The 15,666-nt window shown below is 37.4% G+C and overlaps 2 protein-coding genes across 2 annotated transcripts in view; both read left to right on the top strand.

Annotated features, from left to right (window-relative positions):
• The first annotated feature begins 377 nt into the window (after positions 1 to 377).
• On the top strand, positions 378 to 3,894 carry temp (protein prenyltransferase alpha subunit repeat-containing protein tempura). The gene is made up of 3 exons (XM_046617327.2): positions 378 to 525; positions 611 to 1,018; positions 2,253 to 3,894. The coding sequence occupies exons 2-3, from the start codon at positions 942 to 944 to the stop codon at positions 3,445 to 3,447; spliced, it is 1,272 nt and encodes a 423-aa protein (XP_046473283.1). The 5' UTR covers positions 378 to 525; positions 611 to 941; the 3' UTR covers positions 3,448 to 3,894.
• An 8,171-nt stretch (positions 3,895 to 12,065) lies between these two features.
• Positions 12,066 to 15,666, top strand: part of LOC124214724 (GRAM domain-containing protein 2A) — a 114,137-nt gene continuing 110,536 nt past the window's right edge. Inside the window, exon 1 of the mRNA XM_046617316.2 lies at positions 12,066 to 13,611. Coding sequence (XP_046473272.1) covers positions 13,521 to 13,611 — 91 coding nt within the window. The 5' untranslated portion in view covers positions 12,066 to 13,520. The remainder of the gene's footprint in view (positions 13,612 to 15,666) is intronic.

Here is a 15,666-nt window from a genome sequence, read left to right as displayed (position 1 = left end):
GTTTTCACTGGTTTTATCTCACTTCAAATGCGTATATTACGAGTTTACGGAATATGTTTATAGTACGGAGGTTTATAGGTTGCGATCGGCGCCCTTCCTTTTTTACATTTTACAGCAAAAATTTCATTTTTTCCGTAAGAGGCGCTTGAATCACATTAAGACAATTCTTTTTACATTAATTCAAAACTGGGGACAAGTTTCATCGCATAGTGTTGCCTCCTTTCTATTACTCCGTGTTTCGATATTAGCTCCCAGTGTTATCATCAATCTTTCATCTCTGTTGCGCTGCCTAGTTTGTCGGTTAGTCTGGCTCTGTCCTAGGGAGTTTTCAGCACAGCTAGAGAATATCGGAACGCACTGGTATGAGGTGGTCTGAAGTTTTGGAACCCAAGCCTATGGAGAAGTAGTAGTACTACGTGGTAACATGATTGATGCGTGTCCGTGGTGTCGACCAGCCTTGAAAATGGATTCGCATGAAGGCTTTTGGTAGATACGTCAACAGTAAATGGCTGATCATGCCAAGCGGTAAAATAAATTCTTGAATACATATTTATACTTGAAAAAATTATGTGGCATTTCAAGTGATAATGACATTGCTATTATAATGTAGAACACGAGGCGTGGGAATTTCGAAACTGCGGAAATACCTGTCGGTGACTGGCTTCAGTCAAGGAACTTACCTTTTCTTCAGATCGTCGATGACCCGGCGTTATCTTCGATATATTTTACCATCGAGGACGCGTCATGCCAACTACAGACAGTTTTTAACAACTTTCGCAGAAAATAAAAAGAGAAGGAAAAAATAGCAAAAAAAGAAAGCAACCTTCACATCATTCATGGCGGATGTGCCGCAGCGTGTACGTACAAAATACGAGAAAGTGTTCTGAACCAGTTCAGCATTGACCCTGAAAGAAATGTAACAAAAATCAGCCAGTCACACGATGCAGGAGGACTTTTTCCCCGCGGCTGAGAAAATACTTTCTGACATCGAGATTGTGTTGCAGAAGGATCCGAATCTGTGAGTTTTGGGACCAATATGGGCGGGGTTTTCGAATATTCTTACAGTCAGACAAACAGGATTTATTCGTTGTACAGAAAATCCGAGTTTTTTTTATGCATTTCATCCATATCATGCGGACTATATCTGTTTTTACGTGTACCCAGCACTATCGGTATGTCACTGTAAACGAGCTTGCACATATGTATGTACATAATTATGTAAATTTATACACCTACTATTGACAGTACAAAGTTGCTCTTAGATTATTTTGTGTTAATCTTCGTCTATATCTCTTGCTGTATGCTTTTTAAATCTGGCACAGCTGAAGTGTCACAGATTAGTATGCATTAATATCCAGGAATTGTTCAATCACCAAAAGTTTGAAATAGAATCCATCTCTACAGCCTCAAAACTCATATGATATTGCATGCAATTCATTTCAAGACTTTATTCCCCCATTATTTTGTTTTCTCTACTAAAATGCTTTGAGTTCAAAATTTAATCAATTAAAATTACGAGTTTGGAATAAAGTCATGATAATCTGTGCAAAAAGTTCTGTTACAAAAGTTCTACGATTTGCCAGTGAGTTTCCAAAATTTTATTCAGCAAGAAAAAACTTTCAACATTCAAGTCCACTTTTGGCTTCAGATCTATGTAAATGACCTGTGATAGACAAAATGCTTATTTCTTCTCTTCGACAAACATTGTGACATTTTTATTTGAAGAATGGACTGATAATGTAATCTTTCTAATGTTATTAACAAATGTACTTTTGTAATTTAGATTTGCAGATGTCAAATTTTTCCAATCTTCCTCAACAGATTTTTTAAATAAAATTCGAAATGATTAATTTTCGTTCTATTGTATCCTGATTTCATCACCTTTCCAGTTAGGTAAATTTTTACTAGATCATACCTTGAACTGATTTTATTTCACTCGATGCTAGAATTCGTAAATTTTACTGAGTGTCCCAGATAGACGGTCCAATTTCAAAATATGACATAAAAAATAGCATTATTTTCAAATAACCGGCAATTTAGAAAGTATATGCAAATTTGCAAATGCTGTTTATACGGCGCCCAGGCAATATCTTTGGAACACTTCTTGCAAATCATTCTTGAAATCCATATTTCGCAGTATGCAATATTGGAACATTCATTTTTATAATGCATTAGAAAATTCATGCCAATATTTGAAACCTGCTTATTTTTATTTACCGAAAAGTAAATATATCATCATTAATGTTTGGCAGGATCGGCTTCGAAATAATACCTGCGGTGGACAACGAGAACAAATCACCAGTGCTTCATGCTGATAATTCTCTAGGCCTAGCATCATGGAGTGTGAAACCGCTATACCGTTACACATACAATCGACTGCTCGAATTGCGTCAGAATCGCAATAAAAGGGAGGACCCGAGTACTGTTTCCCGATGGCTACTAGGTGCATTGTTGTTGAATCCTGACGTAACAACGTTTTGGAACATGCGGCGAGAACTTGTGAGGAATGGAAGACTTGAGTGGAAAGGTGAACTACACTTCGTTGCGGTTGTTCTGTACTACAAAGCAAAATGCTTCGAAGCGTTCGCTTACAGGCGTTGGCTTCTCCAATTCGCGTTTAGTAGTGCTAACACACTTGAAACGTTGGATGTTGAAAGACTGCTGAAAAACGAAGTGGACATTTCCTCGATGTCCGCTGATAGATACGCAAACAACTATCACGCCTGGAATCATCGCGAGTACATTGTTACCACCTTCGCCATATATTCTCCATGTACTTTTGCCTCATTTTTAGAGTCAGAATGGCTGACTTCGGGAAAATGGTGCAGTCTCCACATATCCGACTACAGCGGGTTTGCTTATCGACAATTTTTGATGAAGAGGCTTCTCCAGGCTGATGACGAATTCACTCATATAACCAGGCAAGAAATGAAATTCAGGGAAACCATCGCCAAATTTGTTAAACTTGAAGATACCGCTCATATTTTGACTGCTCCATGTTATCAAGTTTTAAACTATTTGCACGCCACCCCTGGTCACCAAAATCGCCACAACACTGACTATCTTTCTATCCTCACCGGTCTCTCATATTGGGCTGAAGAATGTATGTTTAACGAAGAATTGCTCAATCTCTATCCAGGTCACGAGTCTTTTTGGTATCACAGAAGGTTTCTTTCTCACCTCTTGGTTGTCATGAGCAAGTCATACGAGAGATATTCTTATTATAAAACAGAACTGATCGATAAAAATTTACACCGACTTTTGGGCGGTGAAGGAGACGGATCTGAAACTCTGGAATTTCACCGCAGAGCACAGAGTCCGTTGGAATCCGCGTACCGGAAGCGAAATTCGGATGTAATTGCGAGAGCTAGAGAAGTCGGCGGTCACCAAAACATCATGGGCGAAAGATTTGCTAGGTTTTTAACGAGCTCTGGTTTAGAATTGTGAATTTTTAAGCTGTTTCGATTTTTCTAGGAAAATGATACTTATTGAACCTACAGTACTGGTGTACCCTTATTGTATGTTTATGTATTTGGTGTGTAACAGGCCTATGTGATTAATCGATTTATTGTAAAACCGATTAATTGATGACACGTAACAAAGATCAAGTAAAGCGCCGGAAATTGATTGGAAAACGTATAAATCGATTTTTTTAAAAAGAAATTTTTATTCCAAGTCTACGATTAATTGATTAAACGCACAGCCTTGGTGTGTAAGCTATCCCCGTCTAAGTAAGATTGCGTTAATGGGGTAGTGGGTCAGCTGTTTTCATTGCATCTTATACCTATCGGTAGGTATGTTCAACTTCCATGAAAAGGTGTAGAGAAACGGTCGTTTAATCATGTAACGTTATTTGATTATCGTGTAATAAAGGAAATTACAATTTTTGTTAAACATGTATGTACGTATCTAATTACCTTCGCTGAATGTGAACGAATGTTACTGTTGTGCGTATATTTAAATTGTTTCAAGTTTACCAAAGTTACCTGGCCAAGGTGGTTGTCTAAGGGATGAGCTGATTTTATGACTGGCATATTGATAAGTTCCCTAATCACGGTTCATAGATAGTATAGAGGGTAGTCTTTATTAGAGTTGTATATTTTAAATAAACTGTAAAAAATTTATATGCATATTAATTGGATACTTCCATTATTGACATGTATAAATCTCACGCGCCCATTTTGATTATTATAGTGAAAAAAATATCTGATCAAATAATTATGCATACAATACAGAGACCCAAAAACCATTTATGAGAACATAGTTGTGAGTATTATATTAACTATGACAATAATTTGTTTATTAGTTAAAAATATATGTCTTACGAATGTGTATACGAATTCTGGGGATTCGCATTTGAAATAAGTGGGTAATTTGGCCGATCTTTTTTGGGCCTAAGAACGCGGCTTAAGAACTTCTCGCTAGGGTGCGTTTCGAGTCCATAGAACATTAACGGGTGGGATACAATTTTTTTTTTACTCTTATATTATAATTCGAGAACTATATCACCTATGAAATACAAAATTTGTTCAATCTTGAGTCAAGAAATGCCCCGTCAATTGAAACCAAATCATCCTAATCCCTTTATTCGTTCTCCAGATACCGTCGGATAAAGTATTGATCACACACACACAACTAGCGTCCATTCGAAAATCCATTGTATGTATTAACTTCCCTGAATCTTTCTTTCCTGCGGAAAAACGAAGCGGGAAGATAAAAAAAAAACTAGGACATTACTTTTGAACCCGCCTATCAGTTGCTCTTATCCAAAATACGGGTTTCCTATCTAAAATTGGACATGATATTTGCGAAATCTGAAAAATGGCCCATTCCTCTGTCCCTCTTGAAACCTTCCGACTTTTGTGAAATATCTTCGCTTCTAAGATATTCGTCTTGGAGGATTAAACCTAACCACCCTGTATAATTGACATACTTCGCTCCATATTTTTTGTACGATTTTGCTACAGCAGTTCACGAACTGCATCGATCGAAACTTTGCCCGAAGAATCCTCGTGATTACATCCCGGTGGCCTACTCTGCATACTCGGCAGTATCTTCCGTATTTTTCCACAGCCCGCAGGCTTTGCGGAACTTGACTTTAACAGCAACATCAAGCACCATTTCATTGTCTATGATCTTGTATAATTTCCAATAACATATAGTGGGATAGTTCCAACATGGCAATGAATTGGAACGGCTCGTGTCTGCCATGGGCCATACCGAGGGGGTATTCACTAATGGATCGGGTGACTAGCGATTGCAATGATTTCAATTTATTTCAAACGATTTTAAAGTGACTACTTTCCAAAGCGGTTACAACAAGTGAATACCCCCTTGGGCCATACCCATTTACGGCTAGTTCCGCATTTGTCTGATTTGTTGGTTTTCTTGTAATTTCTGTTTTTCGTCGTATATTTGTCCCGTGCTAGATCCATGGGTTCACGAAATTTCGCGTATTTCAATACGATGGCGATCATTCGCATAACAAAAATGAATCTTATATAGTACTACTTCGTTAAAACAGAATTCCCCCTTCGTTTCGCTTGAGCAAGTTTTATAGCTTCCACCACTCATCTGTGTACCTGAGGTCCCCTAACTTTCGCTCGGACTCCTCGTTATAAGCGACGAACGATCGCGTGAATCATACGTATTTACACACCAGATTCATGTACAGAACTGTGATTCCCAAGCTCTCCAGGCAATATTGGCGGGAACGCTCCTGCGACGAATTTCTTGGAATCCTATTCCCCTAACCGCCTTGACACGCTCTCTTAACGAGGTAGTACTGGATTTATTTTGTATGCATTTGATGTGTAAGAACTAGAGGGTTCACTTTGGGGTTCGAAGGAACGGTACTGAATTTTCACATTTAACCCGAGATAATTCTCACTTATGATGGCTCATTTTATCCAGAATACTATTTTCTACAAATTTACTAAAGGGAAGGTTTTATTTTTTTCCAATAGTCAATCTAACATTGCCAGTCGTTAATCGTAATCACTATTGATGCAATGTTGTGAAGCTAAATGTTGAACGATGCCAATATTTATATTTTGAAATAAGTATTGCAGCAAATTTATAAAAAATAATCTTCTGAATAAAATGAGTCGTCGTGGAGTGAAATCGAACCAATGTACTAGACATAAAATTTTGTTTAAATCACTCAATATGAAGCATCGATAATTAAGTTTTTGGAATTTGGAAGAATAATTTCAATACTTTCTATTTTCAAAGAAATCTTTGCAGTTTGCAAATATAATTATTTTATGAATACTCAGTGTAAAATTATCTTTTACTCAAAATAAAGAAAATTATCGGTCTTGGCCAAGCGATCTTGTAATCTATGTAAAGTTTACCGACAGGAGTAAAATTTTGGGATGGATAACATAACGAATAATTACTTCAAAATGCGTTGCGATTGGGGTTATTTGTTTCTTGCTGATATTGTGGAAAACAGTAAAACGCGATTAGTATTTTACACAGTAAAATAAGGCCTCACATCGTAAGTACGAGTATGTTCCGACTAAACGGTAAGGAATATAAGGTTCAGCGATATGGCAAGTAATTACTTCTATCTGCCTCCAATTGATCCACGATCGTATATTTTCACTGAACGGACAAGAATTTCGAGTGCTACAATTTGCCACACAATTCCTTCCCAGTTGCTTTTGACTTTTTTCATGTGGCTCGAAATTTTTTTCTAGGAAACTAAAAAAATTTTCGGCAATTATGGCACAGTTGATTGTATCTGAACCGTGAACTGCAATGCCGACTCCACGCACGCAGCTAATTTACTATTAGTATTTTCAAATGAATTCAAATTATTCTGAATCTTACAGGAAATCTCGCAGTTGAGGGAATTCGGAAGACACGAATCCTCAAACAATTGCTTCCTAATTCCTCCTAATTAGTATATTACTCTGCCGTCTTCGTACATTGCTTCATCGTATTTTTTGAGAAAATCGAAGAACGCAGAATTGCTATTTCGAGCTACTAGAGTACAGCACTAGTGTGGAGTAATATAATTTCAACTCGTTAATATAGAATATCTGGTGTAAGGTTGTCCCACCCTCCATCACGCCCACATATTTCCAAAAACCGATGTGTAGCTAATCAAATGAATTGTGAATTAATTGTGAGCAATTCAGAAACCCCTCCCACAGAACAATAAATATTTTTCTCCAACTCCTGTTGAGAAAAACGATTTTCTTCGCAGTTTGCGCAATTTCGAATAACCCAATTCTACGTACTATGCCACTGAGCGTAAGTTAGCTAACTCTAATTTTACACGCTGTTAGTGGCACCTTCATAGCGTCTTCAATTAAAATTACCTTTACGGATGTTGGAAAAAACAGCGTATGTCACACGTGCGGATGAGCTAGCACTCGTCTTCGCAGCTCACGCTGCAATCTTCACCCTCGTCCGAAATCGCGCACTTTCTGCACTTGTAACACAACGTACTAGTGCTAACTTTCCTTAATTTTTTTAATCCAAAAATTTTCAAAGCGCATCGAGTTAGAAATCAGTGTAAAGTTACAAGTCACCATAACTCGGACATTACTTGTACAATGGCAAATGAAATGTAAAATTTTTTTAAGATTGAACAAACTTTCTATCGTAAAATATTTCATAATTATCACATCTGATCCAAGTTATGTGAATCCGATGTAAGGTAAGGCTGGCCAATAAGCATAGGGCATGTTTAGCAATTGAAATATCTCGGTAACTAAGCATTGCACGACAACACTTTAAATGGAAAAAAGAGTGAGACGTGAGAACGCTTTGTTATTTTCTTGTTTAAAAAATAAAAAATAAGTTCGTCGTTATTTTTCTCTTGGACTCGTACGAAGATAGTTATTTACGATCATGTAAGTGTTGAAAATTTATTTATTTATTGAGCTTGCGATTAGAAAAGGTTGTCTAGTTTCAAATCTTATCATTTTTACATAACCTAATTTTCATTTTAATAAGTCGGGTCCGGGCTAGTTGAGCAAGCGTTGCGAAGGATGCAGCAAAAGCTGTAATGGACGAAACCATGAGTATGAATGCTGCTGCGGCTGCTGCCAAAGAATTGAATATAAAAGATTGACCTCAACGAGATTTTTCACTGTACGATTAGTATTGGTAGTTTAAATATATATCTGATCGTTAACTACAATGTTTATGTAATTCCTATTCACCATTGAGACCATTTCTTCCATTGTTCGACTTGCCCCATGCCTGTGCCCAACTTACTCCACCTATGGGGGAAGTTGAGCAACTTCGCACAGTCTCATTTATGACAATAACTTCTAAAGCTTCTAAACCAGATCTCAAATGGTTTTTCTTTGCTGGGAACGTTTAGAGAAGGACGAATCACGAACCCAACAGTGTAGGTTTAAATTAGATTTGATTTCACCGTTACAGAGTTATGACAGATTGAGTGAAAAACTGCTTAAATAGCCCCGCCCTACCCTAATGTGTCTAAAAGAAATCCGACCTCCACACCCTTTACGAACAATTACAGAAGGGGACAGGGTTAGAAAAAGTTAGGTTCCAGTGTAATATTACAGAAGGTGACTGTTACAGAGTTAGACACATGTGTTTTTTAAATGCGAGATGCTTGTCTAAATTCTTAGAGTAAAAATGTTTCGGCGCCGACTATTTTTGATACTAACGTAAAGGACCTACGACGAAAAATCCCGCATGTATTTTAGAAGTATATTGAGGTGTAAACGGTCTTGGAATCTATAAAAAAAGAAATTAAAACAGTAATTTTCAGCAGTGGAGGGGAAAGAAGAAAACCATAGTGGATTATGCATCAAGAAGGCAAAGTAGGTCTTTTTCTGCCAAGCGTAAGTTGCTTCACACAGTAAATACGCACGGCGGAAAACGGTTTGTCTTCGTGATGCGTACAATAATTCATCTTACAAAAATAATGGTTTACAAGTTTTTTTTTTTTTTTATCACGGGGTAAAGAAAAACGCACTTTCTAGTATAAGGACGAAATGTGCTCTTTTTTGCAGTGCCATAAAAATGATTACTTCAAGTACGAAACACAGGCAAAAAAAAAAGGCGCGTCAAGTTTTTACATGGTTATCAAGACATCGAGGTTGTTAGAGACTACGGGCACCTACTGCTTCTTGGAAGTCACCTTTACAAAAACAAGTAATTTCGGCAAAAAATATGTTGCGGTCAACCAAATCCGACCCGTGGTATAGGGTCGAGGAAAACTTGGTTCGAACACTCGTGGAAAGCGAGTTATTCCGTGAAGTCGGGAAATGAGGAAAACCCCAAATGCTCGGACCGCAGTATATAGACACGATACCAAAATACGAAAAATTTGCGATCAGACCGTAAAGTTTTATCCCTGTACGAATTATGAGAGTTACCTAATAAAATTTCGGTGTGTCAATATGTACTATTATTATTATATTATATAACTAATAAACTTATACTTATACTATGAGCCTTCGGGTAATTATATCCAATTAGTCAGTCACTACTGCATTCTTGAATTTTCTAGGTAAAATCTTACAGATTACTGTAGGTATTAATTTCGCTATTCTCTACTATTATGTCACTAGATACATGATGTTGGTACGTTTATCAGTCAACAACATATTTGAATACCGTACACATTATCCGATTTCTAACGTTTCTATTGAAAAACTATTTTTTGACTTATTTCATAAGCACTGTAAGTGGGTAGACATAAATTACATTGAATCGTCTCTGCACCATACATAATCACTTATTTAAAAAAAAAGTGCGACACCATTCCAAATTCGATAGCGATAATTAACAATAATAATAATTGGATGCCGGCTAGTGTCAATTTCTTCGATGGAAATCATTTAGGATTCATGAATTTGCGATAAGCATTTAACCGACTATAACGAAAGCCTATCCCGTAACATTCAGAAACATGTAGCTGAAATTACTGCATACTAATCAGAGAATTTCTTCAGATTTTTTGACAACTATCTAACGGAATTGGATCAACTATATACAAAATAAGCCATCCAGCTGTGCAGAATGGCCAAATTAACCATGTGAAGAGTCGCGTAAATTGTTTGTATAATTTATACTATTATAGAATGGAGTTTAGTATGAATCTTTTTTTTAGTCGGTAATCAACGTGTCAGCGTAAAACAATTTTTTTTACTGTTCCTTGTTAACAAATAAATTCTCACTTAGTTTTATTAATCGCTTTACCGCGGTACTCCTTCGGAAAATCAGATTTCAGTCTCTGCACATATTCACCATAGGACAACATTTGGGTGATATGTATTAAAATAGTGTATTAAAAAAAAAATAAAATACACGGTTCGCTATAAAACTTTTAGTGAAGTATATTATATATTTTGGCACTGAAGGTACCAAAACATTATGATATTATACGTATCGTAATACACGAAAAAATGTTGATTTGAGTCAACGATGGAATCACGTTTTAATATCTAAATTTTTACATAACGAATGTTTTCTAACTTTTGACAGTCAAGTTTCTCGGTAGTACTTCCTACTTGGAACAAAATTTTGTGCTTTAGTGGAATTATGGAAGTGTAAATATTTTTCTAAAATCCAAAAATCAATGAAATTTAGGTTCGTAACTTGTATATACAATACGTGATAGTTTCTACAAAACAATGCCTCGAAATCCAGAAAATATTCAAGCTCGAAATTTCAGTTGTGGATACATCCTGCAACCTGGAAAGTATTGAGGGATTGGATATAAAAGAAGACATGTGGCAGCCCTGGCAAAAATATTACTCTGAAAAACTTGACGAAATTTTTCTGAAAAAATTTGCGATATTTCTCTGCAATTCTCATACTTATAGAACATGTGCGAAGTTTTGCAGAGAAATTTGGCATAGTTTTTCAGAAAAATATCTTTGAAAATCTCTACTATTCACTGACAATGAGTTTCTTTCATAGACTCGAAATATTTTTCTTGAATCTTACTCTTCTCATACTAGAAATTCTGAATTTTCCTGGATATTTCTACACTTTGCAAGATGTCTCTGTAAATCTCTGCACGTTTAACTGAAAATCTATTCCTTTTCTCTTCAAAAGTATGAATATTACATTAAATATCTGCAGACTTTTGTGCATTCCGCGTGATTTTGCTTGTAAAATTTCTTACTACAATGCCAAAACAGGAGGACTAGCGTCCAAAACTCATTGCGTCCCGTATTCAACACACGCTTTTAACTGAAAATTAACTTCAAACAGCGTTTTGTTTAATCAAGGGAATGAATGTACTCAAATCAACGGGCTGTATTTGGACTAGTTTTCATTAAAAATTAGTAACAAATACTGGGCCTATGCTTCACGTATCTCGGCCAGATACCCTCCTTATTTTGAAACGTGCTGGTTCGCCAAAGAAATTGCAAGAAATATAATTAAATTAACGAATGACATTCATTATCATTCCTAATTTAACACCATAAATAACTGACCAGAGTATTGAGGCTAGGCTGGAGTTGGTGGATGCGTTAAATTTCGGTCCACTTCTGAAGTAACATTTTTTGTAAACATTCCGCATCTTCGCCAAGTTCTTTGCATTTCTCTCCATTTCTATGAACCTCTCTGTAAATCTCTGAAAATGTGTTTTTCAGAGTTTTTCACAAAAATTTCGCAGAGTTTCTCAGAGAAATATTTTCGTCAGGAAGCCAATATCATATTTCAAGACCACGGGGTTATCGTCCGTGTAGAGAAAAGCGCAAATTCATTGGTGACGTATTTCTGTGGGTTCGTTAATGAAAGAGCACCAGGCGTATCATCATTTATTAAGCATACCACTGAAGATCAATACTACCGGTTGGTTTTGGAGGTGGGTTATGTAGGTGAGAATTACGTCACTCTAAGGTTGAGAGTCGGAAGCTTTCGTGCCTACAGCGGGAGGCAGACATACGTAACCATGTCGATACAGGTGACCTTCGACCTTCGACAATTGCGGATCTATTGGCATTATTCAATGGACTACATTTCTGCACGATGTGTATATTACAAGCTACTCCGCTACCACTTTACGTACAGCCTGACCGTTGATCAGTGTCACGCGGTCTACTATTCGAGGTGGAAGCGGCGTGAAAATAGCCTGCAATCTTTAACCGTCGAACGAACTTGTACCTCGGTTGGTGGTCAGTCCGCGGTTTGTCGTGAGGTTCGCGGTGTCGTTCGCGAGCTTGCGGAACCAGCCCGCAATATGTTTTGATGTGGCAATATCGAGTGCCTCACCACAGCATAATAGGCAAAGTTATAAAAATAAAACCAGAATATGAATCACGCAATTTCAGTGCAGTAGTATCGGTAGTGAGTCGTTCAAGGCCCGAGAAGAAGCGTATTGTCGAAGTGAAACCTTTCTTCCGCATGCCTTTTCCGCGTGTATACGCTTGGTACGCTACATAACGATTGGGAGACATGTCCGTTTCCTTACCTATAAGCTTATACAGAGTCGAACGGAAAAGCAACAGGTGCAGCATGTGCGAAAATAGACAGTAAACCGCGACATAGTGAAAAGTCTGCGTGCGTTAGCGGGCGTTTAAAATTAACGGAAAAGGTCACCAACAGTGAGGGACGGGAGCCTGCCTTACAGTGGCGTCCTTGAAGAGAGTGATTACGTCTCGTCGAATCGCCCACGAGTCTATCCTTCCGACGATATAGCTTATTATTTTTCACTTCATCGTGCGTCAAAGACCTTTTCCAAAAATGTGTCGTTGGATTTGAGTCTTGGAGATGAAACAGAAGATAGACACACCGTCGTAACTCATCTGTATTCTTTCAAGTTCAAGGCGAGGTTGGAACCCCGCGTTCAATCCTGTTGTGCGAGTCGGCTTCTCAATTACTTCAGCTTAAAAAGCACTATACTCGCAAGTTGTACATAATAGAGCTACAATGTATACTATCGTGACATGTGTTACCATGCACCTTAGTCAGGGCTATTGAATGAAACTTGGTGAGAGTGAAAAGTCCAGTTATCAGTTGGGCATATCCAGTATTATAAACACGGGTCATTAGTGTTATACATATGCAAGTCTTCTAGCAAGCATGAAATTGTGAATTTAAAAATATCGAACGCGTATTACCATTAGGAGTGAAGCTGATAAGGTGTTTGTTTTAACGCATTCTACTATCACTTATTCGCGTTCGTGACATACGGTAGTGTGCATGAGAATATGAGTTGTTAAACGTCCGTTTTAAAACCTCGAACGACTAATGAAGAAGTTCTAACATTGATACGCGTTGACATTGGCGATAGATTATGAACGTGTATAGTCGTACTTGGGCCTAGCACGTGACATTCTTTGAATATTTTCATTGGGTGTTCGGAGCTTCGTATATACGTATATGCACAATATTTACCGAATTACCGTAGGATAGTCGATAGTCCTTAGAACGGATTCCTACCTATACACTAGTCGTTGGTGTACTGCGCGGGAGTGGCGGGCTGGCCTGGTTTTCTGTTCTGTGATACTATAAAAGTTGTACAGTTAACTGCAAGCTGCAAGTTCAATATTACCGGTAAATCAAAAATGGTAACACCAAGTGATAGCATCGAGGGAAGCCCTGTTGGTCTACGTCGAGTTCACAGCTTTCGTCTGCTATCATCCTCGGAAGACAAAGGTGATTCACGCTATCAGTGCAATAAAAAACGAAAACTTCCATTATAATGAAAATAAACTCTAGCGTTATTTCTAACATCTGTGTAACGTATTAAACCTGTTAACTTCTCACGTTTTACGGTTTGCTTTTGTATCCTCGTTCTTTGTTGATAATATTAGTTCTTATCGCAAAGGCATATACCTCTTTTATATACATAAGTTGTCAGCTCTAGCTAAATCTATAACGAAACTAAAATATACAGCTACATACTGGGGCCACACAGAAATGAGACACTAATGAACAGTACATTACGATACAAGTGCGCGAAGTGCGAGGATCAAGTACGCGCACACAAATCGTATGCTATTTGTTTTTTTAATTCAGTGTGCGAAATTTATTATTCACAGTGTGCGAAGTAAATCATTCTCTACATTCCGTGCACGAAGTAGTGACTTTGCACACAGTGCGTAAAAATGAGTGAATCGGGCACTTCGCACACTACCAACAGGCATGAGAAATGGAATTTTGCACACTGTGTTAAAAACACTTTCATGAAACAGCGGTGCAAACCACGCCACATTTTTTTTCAAATACACACTTGAGCGATGATACATGTTTCTTATCGCGTTAAACATCAAAACGTATTTTTCCTAACCCTACTTGAAAGGTTCGATTTTTGAACCTTGTGGATTGCGCGTAAAGTGTTCATTTCTGAACGGTGTGGTAAAACGACGTGGGCGCATGCGTAGAATTCAAATGCTATATTTCACACACTAAGCGTTGCTTTGGCGCATGCACAATTTCGACTATCTCAATTTTATTCACCGTATCATGGAAAGTAAGTTACCCAACCTCACTTTTACCCGCTGTCAGTGGCACTTACATTGCTTCTCAAATCAAACTGTCCTTCATATGCAAGTATGTAACATTCTGTTACATCAATTACCTAACACAGGTTAACACAGTGTAATAACATTATAACTCAAGTTCTTTGAATGCGAGGTCAAATGTAGGTATACCGATTACAGCATTTGCCAAGTCGTATCGATCTAGGCTAGAAAATCGTTATAACAAGAATGCAGCTTATTCTTAATTAATATCAGTATCTGAAATGACGTCAACTGATAGAGGTTAGATATACTGCGGTATAACTACGGACGGTACGTGGAACACCTGTCGGTGTTCATTGACTAAGGATACTGAACTAGTCGACGCAAGAGACACTTCTTAATCACATTTGCTTATTTCCTATTTGAGTGATTCGTAGATCACATTGAATTAACAAATGGACAAATGTTGCCTACGAATCTCGTGATAAGAAGGCTGTTTTATTTGAGATGCAGATCCATCTGATCGTGAGAATGTGCATAAATAAAGACGATTTTAAGACATCTTTTCTACACATCAAAATTCATTTCTCAAAATTGTCCTAGGAAAATGGTCTTTTTACTTTGCGTAAAAGCCGACTTTGCGACATGTGTATTGGGTAGGAAGGCGACATGTAAATCGAAATAAATACAAGAGTTGAAATCCCACAGAGAAAATCGAGAAAAATGTCCATGAAAGGTTCCCAAAGCAAGCGAAGAATAGCAACAGGATAAAAGTTGAAAAGCTGATTGAAAAAATGACAAAATTTTAGATTGATTGTGAGAAATACAGAAGAATGCTAAATAACTTACAGTGCTTAACTTGACTTGTGTTAGTAAATTTATCGGTTAATTTTGAAACTATTTGTTTTTATTCGAAGCGTCCTTTTCTGATCGTGAAAACTTAATCACAGTATTTAATATCTGCGTCGCCCAAAATTTACGAATACTGCAAGCTTATACGCATAAGAAAAATATACGTACGTTATACTGTGTTGTATAATTTAACAAGTGTACGAGCATCTTTCAGAAATGACTTTCTGGTTCTTATTGTTCGGCAGTAGATAGTTGGTTTTAGTGCGAGTTTGAGGGCCACGTGCTCTGGTTTAGGCGGATGTTTCCTTCGAATGAAGCGTTCCGGCACAAGCCATCGATTCGTAGGTCTATTTTCATCGTACGTGTTCACCGTTAATAGGATTGGTATATATAT

Source organism: Neodiprion pinetum, chromosome 3 (genome assembly GCF_021155775.2).
Source record: "Neodiprion pinetum isolate iyNeoPine1 chromosome 3, iyNeoPine1.2, whole genome shotgun sequence".
In the NCBI taxonomy this organism is placed as follows: Eukaryota; Metazoa; Arthropoda; class Insecta; order Hymenoptera; family Diprionidae; genus Neodiprion; species Neodiprion pinetum.
The sequence above is the reverse complement of the archived record's forward strand: the minus strand, read 5'-3'. Positions and strand labels throughout refer to the sequence as shown.

Coding starts and splice junctions, on each gene's coding strand:
- temp (XM_046617327.2), top strand. CDS start 942: ATGCAGGAGGACTTTTTCCCCGCGGCTGAGAAAATACTTTCTGACATC. Junction 1,019..2,252: donor TTGCAGAAGGATCCGAATCT/GTGAGTTTTGGG, acceptor AATGTTTGGCAG/GATCGGCTTCGAAATAATAC.